Genomic DNA, 25,778 nt, shown 5'->3' with positions numbered 1-25,778 from the left:
TTACAGGTGTGGTACCTTGTAGCCAATAACTTTTGAAGCAGACTGAGTTGTTTACTGCTGGTTTCTTCAAGCTTTGGCACACCACACATACTACGTCAACCAAATTAAATGGGGAATATCAAGGAGAACACTATGATGGCATAATTACATTTTTGCCCCATGGCATGACAGACATGCTTTCCCAAAAGTAATTCTTACTCTTCACACACAGTGCAGACAACAACAATATAACCATATGTCATTATTTAAATACCATGAAGCCATATTATATCAGTCAGTGCAATACCTTTCAGTACAGCACATCTCTATGTATTACAGACCAAACTTCTCAGAGTCATTAAGGAGCAAGAGCTTAGTATACTACTCTTACACAACATACTAGAAATTAAATAAAACAGCACATAATGAGAGAATCACTGCAGGCTTAGTTAGGCCACCAAAGTTTTGCAGCTAAAATAGCTCCAAAGTTAACTGTTTCACCCTCCAAAGCAAAGTGCTAATGGACAGTGAATGGCATAATACACGGCCATTGGCTTGGAAGGGAATTTTTGCCTAAAAGGCTTAGAGCAGCGGCTTTCAGCCTGCCATTTTGATGGCAGAATGCAAACTCCTCCTGAGGGATTCACAAAAGGTTACTGGGAAAAACAAGATTGCTGTACTTTATAAGATGGCAGATGTCTCTAAAGGGGCTCATAGATCCCCCTAGAATATTTTGAAGGAAGCAAAAACTGAGAAGGGCTGATAATCCCTGTATGAGGGCCCACTCCTTATTTTATTTTGCCTGGTTTACACCACTGTAACTCTCTTAATATGAAGGATGCATCTTCTCATATACACCAGTGGCTCAGTAAAAATTATCAGATAAACAGTTTGTAATTGTTTAATTAAATATAATTTTTTAACAACACACACTGGGGGCAGAATGAATGTTCTGCTTGGCATTACTGACTTCTAGGATTTAATCATGCAAATGGGATATTCTCTTAACTAGAATTTTTAAAAATCGCCTCTCTTGGGTTTAAATGGAGAATGTACAAGAAAAAGGGCGTATCTCCATTGCAGGGAAGGCTATCACACAAAACCACCTTTTGTTGCAAATGCCTCAGACAACTACGCTCAGGAGGCCATGGTATTTCCTCAGCAAGCATCCTGCCCCAGCTCCCAGCTCAGGCAGCCTGCACAGGTGTGGGTAACTGGGGCATGGCATAGCCATGCTCAGCTTCATGCAGTTTACTACAGAACAAAAGTCATGCTACCAGTGGAAAGGCAGGCTAAGGAGAAGAAGAGCAGGAAAGGCTGCAACACATGGTGTTCATAAACCTCTCTATCAGAAATAAGCTCTGCCCAAAGTCTCATTTCATATAGAACAAAGTTATGTTCCCTGCCTGACGCCAAAAGTGCCATGAAATGTCTGTCTTGCTTACGCGTACAGAACATTAAAAACCATTTATTTGGGCCCAGCAATGTCCCAGTTTGCCACTAATGGCCCTATGTCAGGGTGCAGCACTCCGTGCTCTGTACGGATAACTAGCAACGGCAGGAGGTACCTTGGCCTTGTCCAGCATCAATTCTAATTCAGGAAAGATCAGAAGGGAATGGGCTGGTCTCCCCTCTGTACTCTGGTTCCCAGTCACCAGGAACTTAGGGACCATCTGCATCCCAGTCTCTATCCACCACAGCATGCTGAACACATGGAGCTGTGTGAGAGACTGACTTTTCTAATATCTTAAAACTTGCTTCCTAGAGGTAACACCAGCATTATGCATGATGTTCCTCAGCTTTTCTTATATTTGCATTACTTGCCAATCCTGGCTCCTTTTTCCAAGAACTTTTAAAGCATATGAAGCAAAGGTGTACATGGAGGTGAAAACACACGTGGATTGAGAAATGGAGGGCTAGAGAAGGAGAGGAGATAAAAGATGCATATAGAAACATACACAGAGAAAAAGAGAGAAGAAAAAGATTATGAAACTCCATTTGGCTTCTATCAAGAAAAATGGAGGCTTGGTCCTATTCCCAACTGCACAAGCTCCTATTATTTAATGAAGAATCAGTACTCAAACAGTGAGTACAGTCAGCCCCACTGTACAATACCCAGTTGTTCTGCATACTCCCAGGGCATGTTGGATGGATTCAGTCAATGTTGCTAACCTTAGGCTGAAGGATGGGTGGCTCCGTCACTGGATGGCACAGCTTCCACAGGGCCAGCATCAAAAAGTACTAATTTCTGATAGTACAACATGCTGTCATGCCATGCCAGAGCATCCTCTCTGGGATTTGCAGGCTGCAATTAGCAGGTGAATGTGCCACCTTCCTTGGGGCTGATGAAAGCACCTCAGCCTTTATTGATTGCCAATCAATAGCCACTTCCCATCTCTCCCTCTCAGTTTCTGCAGTAGCAAGTCTTAGTAATCAAATAAGAGTGGCAGGCTGATAAGTTCCTGTTATCAGTGCACAAGCAAAATGGGATTCTAGATCTAATCTTCTATGGCACATTTTCAACCCAAATCGCTGAGATTTAACCCTTCCTATAACTGAAGTCTGTAGCCACAGCTGCTTGAGAGAAAACTTCACAATCTCCATCCAAGTCAAGAAAGCAAATCGAAGAGCCAAATTCCTGCTCCAACTGAAATCCAAGGAGAACAGGAACAATTGCAGGAAAGCCCCCTAATGGTAGGAATTACTGTTTATTGCATCTTCTCATTGCTTTCTATTGCCCTTCCAAATCACCACAAGGAACAAAAATGCCATGCAGCCAAAAGAGTCTGAACTGCCCTTTTATTCTGTTTTTCACATAGAAACACTACCAAAAATTGAGGTTCTCAAAAAATATTTTACACACTGCTCTTCTGGGCCTGTGAAATCTCCACACCCTCTCAGCTAGGAAAATAAAGTCCTTCCACTCCTTACGGGACTTAAATATTTCAGTGCCTACTTGCACTCCAGTCCTGCCAGACCTTGGTCAAAATCTCGTGTAAATAGGCCAATTTCATGGCTATTTACTGACATGTCCTCATGGCACACAGCCATCTAGGGACACCTGGACTGCCTGAGAAGGGAAGTTTTACATAAGCTGTCTTGACTGCATGGCTTGTGCTCTTCCAACTGATCAAGTTAAAATGACATGGAAGTAATTTGCCAACAAAACAGCAAATACTAGCAAAGAGATGGTTAATGCACTCCCTCTAACTGTAGAAATCTTTCTGACACATGTAAGAGGCTTGAGCTTAGGCCCTCAAAGGATTACTCTATTTAAAATGGAATGTTAACAGAAAAAAGAGAAGAAATTCAACCAGACATTAGGGCTCAAAAACAGCCAGGCAGGCTATTGTGTACTTCACATGAAATACATGTTACCTGAGATCTCAAGAAGATGGTGGTGCTTCTTCCCTCCTTGTCATTAGCACTTTCACTATTATTTCTGGAAAGTTTCTCCTGCTTTATATTCCTGTCTGCCACATCTGCTACAATACTGGTATCTGGAAGAGAAACCTGCTCTGTGGACACCACTGCTGGTCCCCAGCCAGTTTCACACATGGTGTAGCCTGGGGGCACTTCTGTCCCCACAGTTTCAGTGTGTGCTGGACACTTAAAATTTAGAAATACCACCTGAAGGTCAAAGCAATAGATCACGAGGAGAGTATGTTTCTGCATGTCCTCAGCCATTTCCAGCAGCTAACAACATCTGTGTATGCCTGGGCAGACAGAAAATGAACAACACATGGTGAGTCCATATCACATGTAACTATCATGCAAATGGACATCCCCTAACACTGCCCAGGGGTTCAGCAAGGAGGACACTTGCCAGACTGGGATATAAGCTGCTCCTGCAGGGCTGTGCTCTCCCCAGGAGCTCTACTTGAGTCTAGTAACCAGAATCTCAGCTGGTCAGCATCTAAGGGCACTCACCTATTTCAGATGGGGAGAAGTCAGAAAATGGGCATTGGGTGGAAAATTCTAGCTCACCAGCTTTGCCTGGGCATTCTCCAGAGCAGGGGAGAAGGTGGGCAGCTCAGTGAGACCCTTCCTTGGCATCCCAGTGAGGACCAGAGCTGCTTCCATCTTTTACAGGGAATAAACCTCTGCCACTGCATGCAAAATTCCAAATCAGCACAGTGATGACTCAGGCTAATATTTAAGACATGCTATGCTGCTGACTGATGTCTACAGGAACTACCAGGTCTGTGGGATCTCATGGGGCTTATCCTGGGCAGCAACAATCATTGAGACAGGAACACCATGGAGCTATGTAACTGTGTATGTGGGAATAACTTCTAGGGATGTTACAGGACTCTTGGAAATTTATAGTTGTACATGAGCATTGCATAGGTGTCCAGCACTGTGGTTTCTTCACTGTGTTGCTGATACTGATCCTCCTTATATAGTACACTGATTGCTGGTTAATTATATGTTGCTGATAAATCGATGCACTGCTTCAACCCTGATTTGGTTTAAACTGCAAGAACCAAGCAGTTTTTCCCTGCAGCACAGCTCCTTCCCTGCAGAACCTTTCCCAGCCAGCCAGCCCCCAGCCTGCACCAGGGCAGTGACTGACCCCCACCTCAGGCACAGGACCTGCATTTCTCTTGCCCAACTTCCTAAGGCCCTTTGGCCCATTTCTACTTTACACCAAGGCCCCTCTGGCCAGCAACCAGAGGGGTCAGCATACTGACCTTTTCCTTGGACCACGGTGCACATGGGCTCACCAGGACAGGGTTGCATGTCACCCCATCATCCCTGATGTAGGTTAAGATGCTGAACTGTGCAGGCCTTATGCTGACTTCTCAAGGTTGTGACTAGGAACTGGCTACCCATTAAAACTCACAGCACTGACCACTACGTTTTCCATCTGACAGACCAGACAGCTTTTTAATCCATCTTGTAGTCACCTATCAAGGCAGTACCTTCCCAGTCTGGCTATAATGATGCTATGGGAGAATATGTCAAAAAACAAAAGCCAAGGTAAATGTCACCCACTGCTCTCTCCATGGCCACCAACTCAGTCATCTCATCACAGAAGGCCATCAGGTTAGTCAAGCATAATCTGCTATGGTAAACTCATGTTCCCAGTCACCTTCCTGCACTTAGAAAGAGCACAATCTAAGCATATATCCATCCAAGTTGGTTTTCCTTCACTGTAAAAAAGTGTTTCCGTGTAGGTTCTCAGTTTGGTCAAGGCTAAAAGCAATTTAAAGTTGCTAAGGGACCCAAATAGTCTCTGGAGAAAGGTTTGGGTGAATAAGGGCTTACTGAACAAACTGAGATGAGCACATCACGCAGCCTAACGTGATCTAACAAGCAGGCTGTGAGCAAGACCGTGCCACCTCTATGGATGCAGCTTCAGTCTCTACAGTTCACAGAGGTGTTCACCGGAGTCTAGGAGCAGGTACTTATTAGAGACAGTACAGACAGCACAAGTGAAGGAAACAGTGGCATCACCTCCTGCCCACAACTGTGGTGTGCATGTGGCAGAGGAGGGGATGGTGTGCCCAGTTGCCGCAAACAGATAGAAACAGATCAACACTTCCACAGCTGCTAAGGGGTAAGCAAAAGGTTGATGCTTTAAATGGCAGGCTCTGGTGAGACACCACATCCCTGCAGGAGCCTCATAGCAATAGCTGACATTCAGATCCAAGCAGGCTCCTTGGAAAGGGCTGTGGGAGCCAGGGTCAGCAGTGTCACAGCATGGCATAAAGCCCACCAACATATCGCTGTACCTGAAGAGGATCAACACGCCCCATCTGGGCATGGCAACAGAAGCATCTCAGAGGTGACCCTGGACAGGCCACCCTAGGGAGGCACCTCCATTGCCTGGTGCTACTCAGCAGCCATGCAGGAAGGAAGACTGTGATTTCTGCAGTAGCTGTGTTCCTGCTGAAGAAACTGTCCATTTTTTAGTCCCTGTATCCCAGTCATGTCAACCACTCTGCTCTCCGGAGCCTGTGTTTTCAACCAAGCACCACACAAATTCTCTTTGATCACCTTTCATTACTGAAGGATGCTCAGCACCCAGGAGCTCACACCTCGCTCACTGCATGCTCCCCCAGAACAGCACGACCCTCCTCATGGAACAAGCACACTGCTGCCAACCGTGCCAGCCCCCGACCTGCCCATCATGGGCATCCCCTCATCCTGATCAACTCCTGTCCTGTGGTATCTCACAGGACCACGGGGTGCCAAACACAGCATGATTACAGGTACTTGCTTTTGCTCAGTAGATAAAATGATCCTGCTGTCCAATTTTTGAGTAATTTGGGATTCCCTCCATACAAAAGGAGAAATATAAACACAGATTATCTTTAATTGTGATGAGAAACAGCCCAAGGTAACTAAATAATATTACCTCAATATTCCTCAGGGACTCTCCATGCTCTGCCTACAGGAGGTCAGATAACCTTGGGCATGCTACTGTCCCACCACCTTATTACAGAAAAAGCATGCAACTGCTCCTAAAACAAAGTGAAGCATGAGTCAACTGGTAAAAGGGGTTTCCCTAGGAACAGAAAGCCAAGGTGTTACACCACAACAATTTCCTTGTGCAAATGCAGGTGAGCAGAGAGAGTTACTCCAGAGCTGTGGTGAAAATACAACTCTAATGCAGCCAGGGAGAGACTGCCCCAAGTGTTTCCCTAAGTCTCCTGTCCTGGACAAGGATATGGTGCTCAAGAGCCACAAAGATATGAACACAATGGTTCAGTGTTTTCCTTCATACCAAAACTCTTGCTTTGCTGTAATGTTTGAAGCTGGAGATCCTCATTACAGACACCTAGATGCCAAGAAGTAAGAAGATAAACATGGGGAAGAATGCTGCTTCTCTCTTCACTCCAGCTATATTCAGTTAAACGCAGTGCTGTCTGAAAAAAAAACAGATGCCTTCCCAGTGTGACCTGAAGCATTCACTGGCAGTAGGTAATGGAAGCAGGTAGGCTCCAAGATGCTATTTTTACTTTTTTTGGGGGGATGAGAGTGAGGGCAGAGTAGAGAGAGCAGCAGGGAAAGAGCAGGAAGCAGAAATCAGCTCCTCCTTCCCTTGTATTACCTCAGCAAGACTGAAAGATTCCTTTCCTACCAGTTAGTGGAGGAGAAACTAGGAGATGAATTTCAATTCATCTCCAAGACATCCCTAATGACTAAGAAGTCCTGGTTGAAGTACTGTCCTTGAAGCAGGAAACTGAGCCCCAGTCCCACGTTACGGGAGAAGACCAAAGCCCCAAGGCTTACAGCAAGTAACTCTCATTCATTTCTTTTTCTCATTCCAACCACATTGCCGTCTATCTGCCGTTCTCCAGATTACTTAGCAATTCACAGCAGAGCCCCTTCGAGCCCCAGACACACCCCCAGTAGGACTCTGATGGCTAGTGATTCCCCATGTAACTGTCCCCAAGGACAGAAGAATGTCATGTAAACACAACTTGGCTCCACCCTTGGTGATTCATCCCCAAAATGCCAGTACTGGGATTCAGATCCATTGTCTTCAAGGTCAGCACAATGTTCTCCTGCTTCTTAACGGCAGCAAACCTCACTCATCCACTGCCTCCATCATCTCTCAAAGGTCCCTTGCCTGTCCCCATCTCATATTCCAGAGGTGTCCAGCTCAATCAGAGCTCTGGGATCTGAGGGTAAAAAGGCATTTTGAGGCTGACAGACAGCAACTCAACAGCACCCACAGCAACTACAATCTCGTGAGAGATAGATGGGTTTATTTGGGTAGATGGACAAACTTTCCGTGAGAGCCATCAGAAGCTGCTGAACTACAGCAAGGTTGATGGCAGCCCAGTCTGGGCAGGCATCCTCAGTCCTCAATGGACTAGGGGTATTCTTCAATCATGAGGCAGACAACGCTGTTTCCCAGCTGACTACTACTGTGGGTAAGGAAATTCCTCCACGTGATTTCTTTAGATACTCAGAAGTCATGCCAACTCACCACCCTACCCTCCCTCTCCAGTTTTCTTCAGAGTGATTTAAGCTGATACCTCTTGTGAGAGTTAATTGGAATTACAGTATCCCATGAAGTCCCCTACATGGTGGTCAGGTACAGTGTTCCTCACCCCTAGTCTTAAACCATTTCAGATGCTGCAGTGTTGTGGTTCACACCAGACGGTCTACATTTCAACTGGCACTATAATTATTTCTCTCCCCAGAACATCTCAACTGGTATCAAAATCTTACAGGCTTATCAGCAGAAAGGTAGGACACTGCCTATTATGGAACTCAACCCCTTCAGCACATTCTGGATCACTGGCTAGTACTACACAATAAGGGGCAAAAAGATAAGTTTAAAGGGTTAAAGAAAACTTCCCATTCTTCAAAATTCCCAAGAAGCTTTAGAGAAAATGGCAAAGGTGGAGGTGAGCAGCCCTGGCTGGAGTGGTCCAAAGGTTGGGAAGAGGATGCGGGTGCAGTGATGCTCACACGTTGTTAACAGGTTTATTCTGCTGGCAGGGATTCCCTGCAGAAGCATTTGGGTAAGTGCTGTACACCGCCGAGTTCAATCTGCACTAAGCAGATTAGTTCCTCACCGGTGAAAGGTTCTGGGCAGCAGCAGACAGTTGCTCACCATGTGATATGAGGGGGCTGTCATTATGTTTCATAGATATGATATAATTATATGCTCCCTGGAGGGTACTTCTAATTGAATTATAGGGTGTCTCACAAGTATTCTGGGCAGCAGTTCGAGGAAGCTCTCACCGCCCAAAACAAGATAGAGACACCTTTTAATTCCATTAGATGTACCCTCCAGGGAGCAGGCCATTACCTTATGCAGCAATTCACTTAAAAAAATCATCTCCCCCCACAAATTGGAAGGAAGGTACCCTTAGCAGAAATTTGTTGTTGCTGTGTACTTTTTCCTTGGGCCTCTCCTCCACAGTCTCATAGCCCTGAGAAACTCCCTTGCCTGCCACCAGGACAGCCCTGCAACACAAGGAAAAAATCCCTCACCAAGGGCAGTCACCATTCCCTGCCCAGGTAGCTTCTGGGCTCTATTCCCAGTGCAGGGCCAGGAAATATGGCCGTGCACAAGGTATGACACCCCATATGAGATAAACGAGGGAGTCTCAACCTCCTTAGAAAAGACCCTGAGGAGTGTTCTCCAGAGGCATGACATTAATAGTCCCAGGCCAGGCCAAACGGGGGCTCCAGTGAATACAGCACATGCTGGCAAGGGCCCCCCCTTAGCCTGCCCATTCATTTGTCCTGTCTTCAAATGCCCCAGAGCTGTGAATGGCTACCCTGGTCTCTCAGAGACAGACGGAGTGACCCCAGGACAAAGGAGCTTGCTCCCCCGAGGCTGGCCATGCTTTCATCACCTGGTCATACAAAGAGAGTGGCATATTTCAACCCTTGGATTTTGCTCTTCATTTTAGTCTGGACTCAATCAGTTTTTCCCTCATGAATGTGATCTCCCCAGGGGAGCTGCAGCACTAGACTTGCAAAACCAGCTGCTATCCCTGAACCGCCTGCCTGTGAGCTGAGGACTGATACCCTTAAACTGCGCTGCACTGTGGCACCTCACCTCCTCCAACTCCTGGATGGCCAGAAGCACTGCACAGGAACACACAGGTGACCTAATGCTCCCCACTGAGCTTGGGGAAGAAAAAAACCCACCTGCCACTTACTGATGCTCTCTCAGCACCAAAGGCAGCAGATTCTTTGCTCTTTACCCTCTCCTCTGGACACTATGCTACAAGGAAACTACCCTGCACTTCTCTCCTGCTCCCCCACTGCTGTCTACAACTTAGTTTCAAGCCAGGGAAGATGTCACATCTGTTATGCCTTTTTTTGCTGCTTGGTACCATACAAAGGATGGGTTAATCAGGCCTCTGAGCCTTTTTGTTTTCTCCTTTTTAAAGTTACCTCAAGGGAAAGTCAGCACCAGCTGCCCACCACAAAGTCTAATGACCTATTGAAGCTGCCATCAGCTCTGACTCCCACAGACCACATCTAGCATTGCTCCACTTGTCAGGACACAAAAAGAGCATAAAAGATAATTACGACAAGAATTTGCTAATTATAGAAAATTAAGACCTTCCAATAGGACAGGCACCACAGTTGTCACTGAGATAAAATGCACACAGCTCCTCACACCTTCCCAGTGCTACAGCCTTTCACACCAGCAGTAGCAAGGCTCCACCACTCTGCTGTGGCTTTCAGGTACTGCTCTGTAGGACACAGCTGATGAAACTCTAGGAGCCCAGCTGCTAGGCAAGCAGTTATTGCTCATACATAGTCTGCTCACTGTGCTTCTGCATTATTCAAAGCTCTGCCCACCTCCGGCAGTGTCAGCTAACAGGACACATCTGGGAAAAACTGCCAATTCATATGTTTTCTCTCCCCGGCTCCACTACAGAATGAGAAAACTACTGTGAGCTGTCAAGAAGCCCACCACAACTCACCCCAACAGTAAGCATTTCCAATGTCATAGAAAACAGAGCATTTGATGCTTATTTAGTCTTGCAAAGCCAATACACTTGGTCCTGGCACATCCTTCTTAAACAGCATCGTGGTCCAGTTGTCTTTACTGAGAGAAGTGGAGATAGAAGTATTAGGCCAAAACTCTCAACCAGGAGGAAAGACAGGTAAAGCAGAGATAAGTGGAGCAAAATTTCTACATTAAATATTGATAGCTTTATTACACTTTTTTCTCTAAAGGATAAAGGCAGAGCAGCACACCATTCATGTGGGTATTTTTATGAGGGTAGGACACATTTGGCTCGCTTATCTCATAGAAAGAAAAACAGAAGCACAAAAAATTATTCCTACCCCATTTCACTATAACAACATACTTTTACATAGAGTTTAGTAGCAGCAGATAAACCAGCAACAACACACTTGGCTCAACAGCTGTAACACAGGCAGGAGCAACCACTCCTGGAAACTGTTTGGAGAGATGAACAAGGAAGAGAGAAAAAGTCTCTTTCCTCCTCAGCACCTGAAAATACTGAAGGAGATTTTCAACCATCTCACAAGACAAGATCAGAGCAGTGGCCTTTGCTCACAAGGAGTAGAGCATCAAGTCCTGGCCTGTTTTTAACACTCAGAGGGGCTCCACATGAGGACCCAGAGGGAGAGAGGCAGGACACAGCACCGGCTATCAGGGGTGTGCTGTCCAGAGGAGAGTTTCCCGGCACACTGCAGTCCAGCTCTGGGCCTACACTATGCTCCACATGAAGCTGCTCAGCCTTCGCGGCATTTCAGCAGACGTCTCCGTTGGCCTTCTAAGGACAGTTTCTGCAAACCCTGGCTGGAAGAACTGGTCCTATTTAATATTCAGACTTCCACCTCGCTGCCCTTTCAGCACAATCCACCCAAAGGGTCCAACCCACCATGCAGCCAGCGCCTGCTCAACACCAGGGCTGACTTCGGCTAAAATGCTTGCAGCAGTACATGCTGGCACCCAGCACCCAGGCAGAGACTTGAGGGGCCTCATCTGTCAACAGCCCATCTGCTAAGACAGCTGTAAATATGTACCAGTCCACATTCCTCCCAGGTTTAAATCTGCTGGTTTTGCTGAAGCTGAATGGAAGATGAACTTGGTCTCTCATGCTTCAATCAGCTAGCATAACAAATTCTTTTATCACCTTTTTTCCTGACATGAGGTAAATAAGAAACGAGCCACACTGCTAGCAACAGGTAAATCATCTCTTACTAGAAACAGCTGCCACCTCACACCAGGATGAGCTGCTTCTCTTCAGCCACATAAAGAAGGTGCTGAAGGACCTCAGCTTGGGAGATTTTAGACTGTTGTTTTCCTCATCTCATTTACAAAAGGATAAGCCCATAATTAACTCAAACTTTACTGGCACTCTGATTTGCTAGAAGTCACAGACGCATTATAATAATGCTGTAAGAAATGTTCCCACTGTTGGTTTAAAAAAAAATCCCAGCACATACTTGGAGTGATATATAGTCCATCAAGCTTGCCACCAGCATCTTCTCTTATCCCCTGAAGCTGCATCATTCAAACTCTGCCTTCTCCTCCTTCTTACAGATGGGAAATAAATACAACCTGTGCCTCTGCAAACCTGTGTGAAAAGGGCATGACCTCTAAGCTATTAATTTTGCAAAGGTGCTCCACTCAGTCAGGCATGAGTCAGTATGAGTAAAGGAGGCAAAGCCTCGGTAGACTTGTTTTATGTTGGATCAGTTCTGATCTGTTGTTTGTTTTTAAATCCAAACCTTGGTTGTGTCATTTGTCAGGGTGAATTTCCCTGTGTTTGCACTAAACTATCACTGCCCTCTCCAATACCTCCCAAAATGTCCCTTCCAAGGCCCTCCTGCTTCAAGAATCCATGAGTTCCCCAGGGGCTTCTCTGCTAGATCAAAGCATGCACCAGTTCTGAAGAGCTATCTCTGCCACATGCATCTTTTCTGAGCTGGGGTCCCAGGCCTCTCCTGTTTAACGCTGTCACATAAACTCATAGAAATGCCTCCTCTGGTGGGCAAGAAGTTACAGTCCCTGAAACAGGATGTTGTTTGTCCTTCTTCATGGACAGATAGCAAGTATATCCCCCTGACACCTGCCAACAGGACTATCTGAGAGGGTAAAGGTCAGCTCAGGCCTTCTCTTCTTCCCAGTGTGGTGTCAAGGTCTCACATTTCTGCAGGCTGATTTTACTGACACTCCAGAAACAGTCCCCTGACGCCTTACACTAATCCCCTGCAGGTCACATCACCTAGACCTCGTAGTGGGACGGACTGTAGCAGAAACTAAAGCATTTGTGCATGTATGCAAAGGAATCAGTTAAATTAGGCACTGTTGAGAATTTCATAGTAAGAAGCAAATACAACAGCCTTTCACCACTGGCAAAATAGCAGGGGAAAAGTTGTTTAACTGGAGGACAACTGCTACTGTTTTCCCTTAATGCGAATTAAAATAGGGGTCAAGAACTTCTAATTTAAGTGAAGAAACAGGATGAGAAAGCCAGAAGGTAGCTTACCCACTAATAGAAACAAACTGGAGAAAAGTTTGGAGGATTCAGTCTCAAGAGGCTCTAATGGGAAGGAAAGCATCAGCCTCGCACAACAAATTCTCATTGCCTGGAGTCCTATTTATTTGAGTCTTATTTGAGAGCTGTTCTCCTCAGAGCCCAGAGCCTCAGGATCAGTGCGTGGTGTATGAGACCTGTTGAACAAGATTTAAGACTAGTGTACTGAAATAATTTTGTTATTACCTCAGTCATTAATTGGAGTCATCACAGCTGATATAAGTAAAGCAAAGTCTGCCGACGCAGCACACCTCCATGTCACGTAGACAAAATTTTATTTAGGAAAACAAGAATCCAAAACTGTGGTTCCTCTTGTCAGTTTGGGGGAACAGAGAGATATTGCAGCTACTGTCTATACCTGTACCAACCCAATTCTCAGTGGCTGGGGAGAGGTCAATAAATCTGCATAAATTCACTGTGTTCCTGAGTAACAGAAAATTATAAGCTTGATGTACACGGACCTTCTCTGGATATAGCGCAGGCCAGCAGTTCAGTGAGATTAGTTTTTATTCCTGTCTTTGCCTTTGATCTGCTGGGTAATCCAAAAGGAAGTCACTTTCTCTCTATTTTTTTCCCTCATCTGCAAAATGGGAATACTGTTTCAATTTCCTTCCCAAAGTGCAATGAGATCTACTGATGAAATACCATGCAAAAGATCTAAGTATTAATAATAGCATTTCCCTCAAAATGCCACAACCATGACTGTGTGGGTGATCAAATCAAAAAATTAAGTTGACAGTTTCCTCAAGTGCTGCATGGCAAAAAGGAAGGACAATTAATGATGCCAAACCTCAGTGTGACATCCTTCAACCAGAAAACCACCGTTCACTTTTCTCCACTATCACCTTCACCAGAACTGCTGGGAGAAACTAACAGCAATTAGGAAAATGAGCAAAGGGTTAGGGTCCAGGTATCTCTGCATCCAAGCATGGGTGGACAGGAGGGAAAAAGAAGGAGGAAGCGATACTGACCTTCTTACCAAACAAGGGTGGCACAACACACAGGAGAGAGGGCAGCAGCAGCAGCATGTGCTGTCTGCCCTGGGACAATTGTTAACTACCAGACTTAGGGCACAGCATCAAAGAGATCTTGACCCAGACAGGAACACTTTTGACCACATGCATAGACAGACACATACTTCATAAGCCCCCTGACAGAAAGTGCTTGAAGCCCCCAACAGGAAGAAATGCATGTGGTTTTCCACTGTTCAGTGCCATGGCAGCACTTTGGAAGACCAGCCTCACCAAACTAAGCACATACTGGGAGACAACCCAAGGCTCACAGAGACTCCATGGCACAGCCCCAGCCATGCACATAGCAGCCTGGGGGACTCTCTGGGGAGAAGCCGACAAGGAGAGGCAATGCGCAACTTGCACACAACATCCTGCCCAAATCCTAAAGAAAAAAAATAACATCTCACTGCCTAACAAGGCAGGCTTAATGTTTGTCTCCAGCAGTATCTGCAAAAGGGGCGCCCGGGGCCAAGTCCGGGGCCAGGTCCAGGGCCAGGGTGTGCGGCCCCATAGAGAGCGGCCCCGCAGTCCCCGGGTCCACCCTGCAAGCCACCCATGCTGCTCTCAGCAGTGCCGGCCAAGCCGAGTGATGGCCCCTGTAAAGGGGCAGCCAAGGTCAGGGCCGGGGCATGCGGCCCCGTGGACAGCAGCCCCTCAGGCCCACCCCACAAGCAGCCCATGCTGGAGCCTGTCCTGCCCGAGGAGCTGAACAGCACCGACAGCACCAAAACCCCCAAGGTGAACTGTGAGGGGTGGGAGGGGTGTCCCGTGGGCTAGGCCAGGGTGGCAGAGTGGCTCCTGCTGGCAGGCATTGCCCTCCCTTCCCCCCCGGCCGAGTTGAGCTGGGACCCGGGCCGGTGCGGCCTGCCATGGTGCAGCTGAGCCCATGCTGGAGCAGATGGATGCATGGAAGAAGGCCGTTACCCCCTGTGGAAGGCCCAGGATGGAGTGGAGTCCTTCAACAGACTTGCGGCCCATGGGGAGGAAAATCCACGCTGGAGCAGGTTATTCCCAGGTAGGACTCACGGCCCTGTGGGGGATCCACATCGGTACAGCTCACCCTACAAAGGACTGCATCCTATGAAGGACCATTGGGTTGCAGAGAGCCCCCCCTGCACCCCATAGAGAAGCGACCCTCGGGACAGTAGATATGGAAGAACTATGAGGGGTAGACCCACATTGGAGAGGTCCATCAAGGACTGTTACCCGTGGGAGGGACCCCATGGAACAGGGGAAGGACTCAGAGCTGTGGACCCCCCTATAACCCGTGGTGAGGACCGTGGTGAAGCAGGCTGTCCCCCTGCAGCCCATGGAAGAGTGACCTATGGGACAGCAGATTTGGAAGACCTATTACCTGAGGGGTGGACTTGTCTCCCTGCACTGCTGCCAGGGGAGGAGGGAGAACATGGAAGGAAGGAGGGGTGGGTGGAAAGTGTGTTTAAGACTGTTTTATTTCTCACTCTTTAGATCTTATCCTATTAGTAATAAATTTTAGTATTAACCCCATGTTGAGTCTGTTTTGCCTGTGTGACCTCTCCCAGCTCAGAGCGACTTTAGTGGGTGCCTAGAATCTGGCCAAGGTCAACCCACGACGCCACGTATTACCAAAGTTTAGCCACATTGACTTTGCAAAGAGACTTTGTAGGCCATTAAATACCAGTGTAACACTCAACATCTCTCAACATGCAGTTCCTTCCTGAGCCACAGCAATACTCAGTGAACTATAGTCTTAGGGCAGATGGCTGTGATTTTAGTAGCCTTAAGGTCCTGCATGTAACTTTGCAACCAGCAACAAAGGTTACTTACAAAGTAGATCTCCTTGGCCTAAACCTTAACTCCATGTGACAGGGCCACAACAAAACTTGTGACTTCATTGTCCAGCTGGCCTATCAATTAGCTACTGGTAACTTGTGTATCTTCCCAAATTTTCTAAAACAAGACATAGACAAATTTCCATATGAATTTGAAATTTTAAACAGAGAAAACAATTTAAACTGAAAAAATTTAAATTAAATTTAATGACTTGATAGAGTTCTCTTTATTATGCAAAAAGAAAATCCTTTAAAACCCAATTCATTTTTTGCTTCTGGCTCTTAATGATTTCTTTATTGCCTGGACATGATAAAGCAGCAGGGTCAATCATTCTTCTGCATTTTCATACCTTGAAGAACCTAATATTTATTTACATGCAAAGTCATTTCAGAGAAAAGTATTCAGTCATACTGAAAAAAAAAAGTTTTGGAATTGATTGATCCTTTTAGTCAACAAGAGAGCTAGGATCCCACTTCAGTTGCTTAGGTTGTATCTGACCCTCACTGGTGCAGGAGTTCGGAAATAACAGATGTATTGAAAAAGAGGCAGCATAATCAAATATTTGAGACTTGATCAATTCCCTTCTTAACAGATGACAGCACTCAAGATTACATGGCTTGATTTATAGCTATCCAACACTCAAACACACCCATACACACACACACACACACACACTGCATGGGACCATATTTCAGTAGTGACTGCATTGTTTCAAGCCTCCTCATCTCAGCCTGCTTTCTCTTGTGCTCCCACCCAAATGTGAGTAAGGAAACTTTGACTGTGTTAGTCTAGAAAGAATCACAGAGGCAATAAGCAAGACCCGCTGGCAGGATCCATTTCCCTCTCGTTCTTTAACACTCACATCAACTCAGCTTTTTTTTAGACCCATATATTCTAGGGAAAGCCTCTTAAAGACAACCCTGCAGTAGTTTGTTTTGTTATATCGAAGTGAAGACCCCTTCTCTATTTAGTTTCCAGGGAAAGTGCTTATCCCCAGTCCTAGGGATCTGGTAGATTGCAGTGCCTCTCCTCTAGTTTAATCTCAGGGATGCTGTGTAAGCCAGTGCCTCTTAGATTAATCTAGCCATTGCCACACTTTAGGAGGCTGACCTACTACTGAACTACTTACAGATTGCCTACTGCTGCACAGTGCAAGATGGAATTTTTTAGTTCATGTGTTGGAGAACAAGCTGAGAGCATGAACTGAACCTTTTACTCTCCTTCAGTTTACACAGATCACAGATTCTTTGAGGCTGCAGTTCTGCAGATCCTTATCATACATGCACAGCCACAGTAGAGTTTAGCACTGTCTTACATGTTCGCAAGATGCTGTTAATTAATTTCCTTCCTCCATGAGTCAAAAAATCTTATCAAAGTGACTTCGTGAGGAGACTGAGAAGATTAAGGCAGTGAGATGGGCATGTAAAACTCTTACACCGAGTTTTACACCAGAATGGAAACTATAGCCCAAGTTCCACCTTTCCTAAACAAGGTTCTAATCAATGGGCTGAAGCGGGGAGTACGTAACTTTTCACTGCTTTCTGACACCCTTAGTGTTGTCTACTGATCATTTTAGTCTCCCTGCTTTCCTCTCTGTTCTGCACTGGCTTAGTAGACTCTTGGTTCCCACTTCAGTGTGCAGGGGATGTCACTACCTCGCGGTGGATCTCCCTCAGTGGCAAGGCATCTAAGAGGCAGGGCCTCAAATATTCAGCCAGACAATGCTCTGGCTATTTGGTGACCCAGTGTCTTCACACAGCCTTGTACCAAGCGATATTGTGACCCATACACTGCCCTCTGAGTCAGCAAAATGGTCCCAAACACCCTATGCACCTATCTTCCCAAACTGGGCTGAACAGATGGTTGGAATAGTAGCATTATAGGTCTGAACTCCAAATTCAGATCTAAATCACCTCAAATTTGTTTGCAGCCTAAATATTTGCTAAAAGTTATTTTTCTGCATTCAGATTTAGAAAGTAGGAGGCACAAATCAGAACAGGAAGAAGATATTAAACCCACCTAATACTGCTTACAGTTTTCTACAGCTGCTACCATCTGCACCTCAGAGAAGAGCTAGCAAAATGCAGCAATTGACCTGTGTTCTCTGAATTTAAAGGCCAAGAACTGATTACTGAAAACTACCTCCACATTTCCAGACCAAAATTCCATTCCTGTAATTCCTGGAGGTGTGAATAAAGGAGTGAATAGGGAGTGAATAAAGGTATGTGCTGCCTGACATGATCTCCCTCCTTGTTAGGCTTATTAGTTTGATTAAGCACTACGTTGAGCTAGCTACGCTAATTCTAGCTTCAAAAGAAATTAATCTCTGCTAGCCACATGGTCTCCATGGCCACTGTGGCTAGTAGGCTTTGATACCAGCAGGCTTCTGATGCAGAAGTGAAAGTCACATTAATGCATCAGCTGTCGGCACACTTGAAGCACATCACTAATGCCTTACCTATGCTCTAGGGTATCTCTGGGTCAAAACCGACAGCATTAAGGAACCTACACATACTTGTTTTCTGGACTGTCTTCTTTTTCACTAGAGTCTGTCCCACAAGGATGCGCCCGATTCTGCTGAATGTGATTTGTTTTAACCCAAGTGAAGCAACTATATGGGTATGTTCTGACCTGTCAAATTTTTCAAAGACAAAAAGAATTCTTCCATCGGCCAGAAGATGAGAGAAAGGGAATATAGTTTGGAGGAAGATGGCTCATGGGCTTGTTCTCTGGCATCCCAAATCTGCAGGCCTTTTACTGATGGGTCTTCTTCAAGCAAGAAAAGTCTCTTTGCTTGAAGACCTGGTTGAATCAAGGTAGTACCCATTATATTTTAGGTAGCCTACTCACAGGAGACTGTAATCACACATCTGACATTCTTCTTCACTTTCTTTAGAGAAATCAGCTTGCGGCTCAATTAATAAGACTAACCTGCATGGCCCATCTCCCTGAAAAAGGCCAGATGAGAACAGCTGATCCCCTTCCATCTCTGACAGTGGCTGAAGTCAGCCAATCAGAAGCTTCTCTTCCTTTAATAGGAAGAAGACATACTTATAATCAAGCATCAGGGCAGTGGATATTAGCTGGATTAAATGGTTTAGTGGGCTAAGGCAGCAGGTGCTACTGAATTAGGGCATCCTTACTCTATAGTACTTAATATATTAACATCCCTCTGGGTACCGTACTGGGAGGCTTGGTACAAAGACTTCCTTTCTCTGATGCCAGATGCAAGTCTGCACAATTCTTCCTGTGATGGGTCAAGTGATTAGGTTTTAACAAAAGGAACCTAGGCACTTAACACTAGGCTCACACCCCTCTCCCTCTCCCTACTCAGGTAAGGGATTTTTCTCATTCCTCCCTAAAGTTAACAGCAGGTACTTAGAGCAAATAGACATTATTGTCTCTCTGGTCTTTGTTACTTCCTAGCTTAGTACCGGCTACTTTGTACGCAATAAAAAAAGCTGAATTAATAGGATGCTACTTCCCTTCCTTATTCTGTATGAAAACACTGGGTCATGAAGCCACATGGACAGGCTGTGATCTGCAGTGCTTCGGAGCATTATTGCCATTTGCCACGGTATTTGATAAGGGGAAAAAACACAGGCAGTAAATGAACAGACATAGAAAAATCATAGAGAAGGTGATGTGGGGAATATGGGTAGACCATAGGGACATAAAGGCTGGAAGGATTTCAAGTCCAGCAGAATAGCTTGCAGCTGTGCCTATGCTCTAAATTAGCTGACCCATGGATCTGACTGTTGCACAGGCAAGCCTAGAGACACAGGTATGATGCGCTGCTCCTTTGAAAATAAAGCCCCATGTCTACTGAGCAGCACTTGCTTGCCTAGGAATAACTGTTTTGAACCTTTCATCTAGGGATTGCAAAAAACTCCTGTGAGCTCTATGTTTGGTGTTCAAAAAGAGGCTTTCCCGTAATTGCCTAGCCAAGTAAAACCTCATCCTTTTCCTTCTCTCTCTATCTTAACTCTCCATTAGCCCTTAGCTTTAGTACAGGACCTCAGAGAATGATACATTTTCCTCCTATCCCCTGGCCCCCAGTATTTCTAAGCCTCAATTTGTCATTCCCAAGAGGGAATGGACAAGAGCTTTGAGCTCTTAAATCCTGCTGTTGGTTCTTGCCTGAAAGAGGTAAGTAGGGAAACTGATGGAAAAGTGAAGAAAGGAGCCTGTCCCTCGTCAGCATTCACCTGTAATGGATGCAAAATGTGGGGTTAAACACCAGAACTAGACCCAGGAACAGAAATGAATGGGGTACTTACACAGTTTCATCATTCTTGAACTCCAACTCCCCGTAAGTGTCTTCAAAGTCTTCTCCACCTCCTTTCGCTGTCCCTTCTACTGTCCTAAATGGCACTATGACTGTACCGCGAGCACCTGATGTCCTTAGGACTTTGACTTCCATCACACCGATGCTCTCACTGACATGTATAATGTCACACTCAAATGTGAAGATGCCAGCATGGTCATCATCCAGGATAGTCACTGTGGCCACACAAGGAGACGCCAGTATGGCCTTTGGGTATGGGGAGTTATTGAGCTCTGGAGGTTCCTCACTCTCCACCACACGGAGATTACTGAGCCGCACAAAGAAATGCTCATCTTCCTCAAATATGTCATCATCAATAATGCCCACTGAGAACTCCTTCTGGGTCTCCCCTGATTTCAAGACAACAGTCCCCTCTGTGAACTCATAGTCAGCACCAGCATTGGCAGAGCCATCCTCTGTTTTATAGTCCACGTAGATGGTCTTGGATATGTCCCCTCCTTTCCGCACCACTGTCAGGAGAACGGCACCACAGTTCTCAAGACACTGGTAGGAGCATGGGTCAAAATAAATTTTGGAGATGAATTCCTCAGGTTCCTCTGGCCGCACCTCATGTAAACTGGTGCTTTTCTTGGCTTGCTCAGCTGCATGCTTTTTCAAAATATTGCCAGCTCCCGTCATCATTCTGGTTGCTTGAATGCGATAAAAGGCTCTGCTCTTTTGCTGATGAGACAACGCATAGTAGTTAGCCATCTCCACCAGCTGGTCCAAGTCCTTTTCTGGGTGCTTTTGCTTCAGGTCCTTAAGGATCCGGATCATCTCTTTGCGAGATTCATCCACCTCCTTCCCCTCCACAGTCACTAAGTTCCCATCTAAAAAGTGGGAGTTCATCATCTTGCCATCCATTTCAATTCCCTTAGGGTGATCACCTTCTGATTCTATGATAATGCCCCTGTGCTTGTCAGTACGGTACTTTTTGTGCATATACTTATAGAAAAGCAGACGTCTATCTGCTATCCAGGCCAGAACGACACAAAGTGGAAAGAAGAAAAGCGTGAGCAGGCCTTCCCAAACCTGAACCACACCTGGAGAGAAGACAGCAAGGATCATGTACAACCAGATGTAAGCAAAGATGCTCCATGCAGCTGTGACAAAGAAAACCCTCAGGTGTTTTATCTTTCTGGTTTCCCCGTCAGGGATCACATAGACACAGATGGCAATGATGATAAACATATTGAAAGCTGCGCTGCCAACAATTGTTGAGGGCCCCAGGTCTCCAGCTATGAATCCATGCCCACACACTTCTATCAGAGACAAGAGGATCTCAGGAGCAGAGGAGCCCAGAGCCATGAGGGTTAAGTTGGAAACAGTTTCATTCCAAATCCGAATGGTGGTCGTTGTGGTCTCTCCATTTGGTTTCTTAATAGTTATTTCTTTCTCCTGAGATGTAATGACCTCTATAGATGCCATGAAACGATCTGCAATGATGGAGACTCCAAGGAACATGTAGATCAGTGCTACAAAGTATACGATAACACGGGCAATTTTGTCCCCAAGGGATGGGTTTTCTGGGTACCATATTGGCAGGATAACACCCTCCTTGCAGTCAAAAGATCCTGAACACGAGCTGTTTTGTACTGAACTGGTTGAGTCTCCCGTCAGGCCAGCATCCACCTGCAAACCATGCAAAAACAGCACAAAAGTAACCAGCCCAAAATGGAGGAAGGCCGAGGTGACAGGCTGCAAGCTTAACCACGCCATACACAAGATGCAGCTTCCACTGCGTAGATCCAAAAAGGCCGAGAACCTGAAACAAACAAAACAGAGAGGAGGGAGGGAAGCATGAGAGAGAAGGAAGATGCAAAATTTACCCAAACACACTTCAGTATCTCACCACTGAAGAGTACTGGTAGAGATGCATGGGTTGTCTCTCTGTCACTTTGAAGAAGGTATTTAGCAGGGACTCTAACAAACTGCAGCATTTACATGCCCTGCAGATGAAGATCAATTGCTAGAAAAGTAATTCAGAGGAAAGGTGTATATATATATAAAATAGCCCATTCTTGACCTACAACATGTGCAACAGGAGAACTGAGTGCTCAGCTGCCACTCACCTAGTGATGCCATGGTGTTCCACAGCACATAGCACTTCAACTCAGTACAAGAACCCAAATTTAAGGGCTCCCCTGCCTCACGACACAGGGAATAAAACAAGTCAAGCAATCACTAGCAACACAAAAAGCAACTTTTAAGGCCAATGAGCAATCTCCAAATGAAGTCCATTTTAGGATATAATTCAGTTTTAAATTATGGAGTACCTTAGTGGCCAAATCATCCCTACAGCCAGCCCCTCCTAATAGCTGCAGAGTCTCCAGAAGGGCCCTAGGGCTCCCACAAGCTCCTGAGACACAGGGCCTCCATTTTCAGAGGTAAAGATATCATCCCAGAAATAGGGGAGAGGACTCGTGCTTGGCAAAGGCCGTTTTTCACTAGCCTTTCTTCTGTGATCTGGATGGTCACATTTTACATCAATAATCCTGTTTTTAAATAGTCACAGAAACCTACAAAAGCAGTACAATTAGAAAAAGTTGTGCTCATAAACTCAGACAGAGCAAAATGCAGGTACCCACCAACATTCCCTCTGTATCCCTAAGAAATTGATATATATTAAAATATCTTCTACAATGAAAGTAATCTCTAGCCTAAAATACCATACAAAAACAATAGATCTGATCAATGTATCACATAGATTTGGCATATCACTGCCCAACAATACCTTCTATTACTTACAGACTACATTGCTGCAGGGCTTGCACTGCTTAAAATTGGATTCTGAACCCTTCATATTGTCACAGATCACACTATCCTCCTTCCTTCCTAACAGACCTCTGGAAGAATTTGGTCTCAGGCTTAACCAACAAATCACATTTGTGAGCCCAGACACAGGCAAGTATCTCACAGGAAACATCAAACTTAATAGCAGCATTATCTACAGCACTTGGAAGGTTCAAAAGCCTTAACTCCCACTAACTTTCATTGTGGTTTGTGCTGCCAAATGAGCAGGCCTGGGATTCATTTCCCCTACTGTAACTATCTAAATCTTGGGCAGCAAGTCAAAGTCACTTAGGCTCCCTTTGTAGTCAGCGGAAAGAGACAGTAATTTCCAGGGGACAATCCTTCCTGTCCCATCCTGTTCTGACACAAAAGATGTATTTAAAACACACATCTCCAGAAGGGATTATGTCCCTTCCCACCTCTCGCCATGGTCTCAAGAGGGTGCCTAGTCAGTCAGGTTAGAGCAGATGCATAACCTTCAGACGGCAGCAGTTCAAAGAGTTGAACTGACCCCTAAACACTTGAGGAGACTCCCCCCTCCCTCCCTTGCACTGTAAATATTCCAGGCAACATTACTCTGTTATCAGCATTAACAAATGCATCTCAAATGGCTATTTTATCATCATGTTGTGTCACTCGCCTATTTCCAAAAGCAGGTGCAATCTTCCCGATATCAACAAAAACCGTTTTCAACTTTCAGATAAAAATCTATAAAGACAAGCAAAACAGGAAGGAAAGCGTGAACAAGCAAATGAACAAAACTGCTCCTGACAAAGCACAGCAGAGGGGAGAGAATTGATTATGCGGTATCAGGATCACAAATCCATGTCTGACACCCTTGATATTAAAAAACAATATAGTTCTTCATGCTATGTAGGCTAATTCAGAAGAGCAAGATTCTCCCACGTTTGCCTACATACCTTCTCACTCCAATGCCTACTTATCTATCTGCCTGTCTTCCTTAGCCCCAGTGCCTGATCGAGCTCCCAGGGATCAGAGGGACCTCAGCCCCAGCGGGGGCTGTTAGAGAGCCCAGCCCCAGCTCCAGCCTGGAAGTTTTGTAAAATGCCCCACTGCCTGCAGAGAGTCACAGGGAGGACTCAGCTAACCAGCACATACGACCTGGGTTCCATTTGATGTTCCCATTTTGTCCTCCCTCCCTCTCCACATGGTATTTTACCAGATTTCTAGCTGCAGGATGTTGGGAAATCCCTGAGAAAGAGGCAGTGAACATGTGCAGAGTGACTACGAGCAGCAAGCCCAAGATCTCTGGGCTGCAAGGTAGATGTGTGCACGTTCACAGCAAAGGTGACACATTCCAGGTGCCTCTGATGCAAGGTGCACACAGAGACCAACTATACAAGCACAGCAGCTCCAAAAATACCCCAGGCACATCAGATCATCCTTATCCATACTATGATTGCTGGCAGTTATCCACCAACCTCTTGACACTTCCAGCTCCCAGCTCCTACCTAATTGTACCACAGCCAGTAGCTGCTGTGTCTTCCAAGTTCATCCATGTAGAAATGGCTGACAGAAAGACAGGAGGAATTTCAAAAACATCTACATGACTCAAGCACCTAAATTTGGTTTCAAAAATGACTTAGGAGTCTAAGTATCACTTAAATTCAGAGCCTTGTCTAGGAATAGTTCAATGACTAAATTGCCCTCTGAAATAAATCACTGCTACTACCAATCTCCTTCTCTGTGGGACAAACAACTTCTGTAATTAACACTATCTGTCTAACTTCTCTAATGCCATGAGGGTTTTTATTGCTAAGCATTTCTCAACACACTCCAGGACCTTGTCAGTCCTGCTTAAATTTTTAATTTAATTCTAAGTAGAGGGTAATTTCACTATTTGTCAAATGAATAGTATATTATTTCAAAGACAATCTCTACCAGGGTAGCCTCTGTTTATGTGTTTGGACCTCTAAACTCAGGCTATGTGTTGTAGACTAAAATTTGGGAATATTTTTCTTCACTGGTTTTCACTTGCTTTGACAAACATTTTAACATTAAGTGGAGGCCACAATCACTCTTCTAAAATGATATAGTAATGACCCAATCCTGCAATTCTTTGCCACAGGTAAAACTCCCCAGGGACTTTATCCACACACATGCTGTTTAATACAATCTTAATACGTGTTCATTAGCAACCTAACCAATCTGAAAAATACAGTGAAGCATTCTTGTGGTCATCCCCCCTTGATGCTGCAAAAATGACTTATAACAGAATAAAAGTATCAAATTTTAAAACTGCTCTTAATAAAACATTGAGGTAACAGTTTAACACTCAGGTAACAGAAGGCAGAAGAGTTAAAACTCACTCTGTAGCTCTAGATCAGCAAGGTTATTTATCCAAGGTGAAAGTTCTCCCTCAAATATAACTACTAAACACAGCCAAGAGATCACTGGAGGGGATCTACGTAGTCTGGCCTGGCTCTGGCCAGTAGACACATCCCCCAGTAGACACATCTGTGCAGTAGACACATCCCCCATCTCTCCTCTAAGTAGCGACATTAATTTCAGCAGGGCTGCTTGTGTCAAGAGCCCTCCTTCAGCATGAGTCCTGCTCTGAGGACCAAGCCTACAGGCAGGCTTGCAGCTCAGTCCTGAGCCCTAGTCACCCAGGAGGCACCACAGTGTCACTTTTCTGGCACGAGTGTGACAAAACACATCCACATCTGGCACAGCGAGGTGTCATTCCAGCAACATCACTGCGGGATGCAAACAACAGGAGGCTGCAGCAGCAGTGGGAAGTCAGTTGGTGCTGGATGATCTTCAGCTTTATACCATGAGGACCATAACTTCCACTACCTCTTTGCTATCGGACATAATTTTCTC

The 25,778-nt window shown here is 45.5% G+C and overlaps 1 protein-coding gene and 1 long non-coding RNA gene across 8 annotated transcripts in view; both read right to left on the bottom strand.

Moving 5' to 3' along the window:
* The window catches only part of SLC8A3 (solute carrier family 8 member A3), a 115,259-nt gene that overhangs the window by 72,834 nt on the left and 16,647 nt on the right, over window positions 1–25,778 (bottom strand). For 6 of the 7 annotated variants that reach the window (XM_017830690.1, XM_017830689.1, XM_017830691.1 and 3 more), the window contains one exon: window positions 20,092–21,903. In XM_017830690.1, coding sequence (XP_017686179.1) covers window positions 20,092–21,857 — 1,766 coding nt within the window. In that variant the 5' untranslated portion in view covers window positions 21,858–21,903. Of the gene's footprint in view, window positions 1–20,091; window positions 21,904–25,778 lie in introns of those variants that run through there. The other variant, XM_017830693.1, reaches the window with a different exon arrangement.
* On the bottom strand, window positions 3,093–17,975 carry LOC108505058. The gene is made up of 3 exons (XR_001877372.1): window positions 17,845–17,975; window positions 14,318–14,320; window positions 3,093–3,105 (listed from the first exon to the last, which is right to left on the bottom strand). It is a non-coding gene; the product is annotated as an uncharacterized LOC108505058 (long non-coding RNA).

Source organism: Lepidothrix coronata, unplaced genomic scaffold (genome assembly GCF_001604755.1).
Source record: "Lepidothrix coronata isolate B3197 unplaced genomic scaffold, Lepidothrix_coronata-1.0 Scaffold182, whole genome shotgun sequence".
In the NCBI taxonomy this organism is placed as follows: Eukaryota; Metazoa; Chordata; class Aves; order Passeriformes; family Pipridae; genus Lepidothrix; species Lepidothrix coronata.
This window is presented reverse-complemented; position numbering and strand designations above follow the sequence as displayed.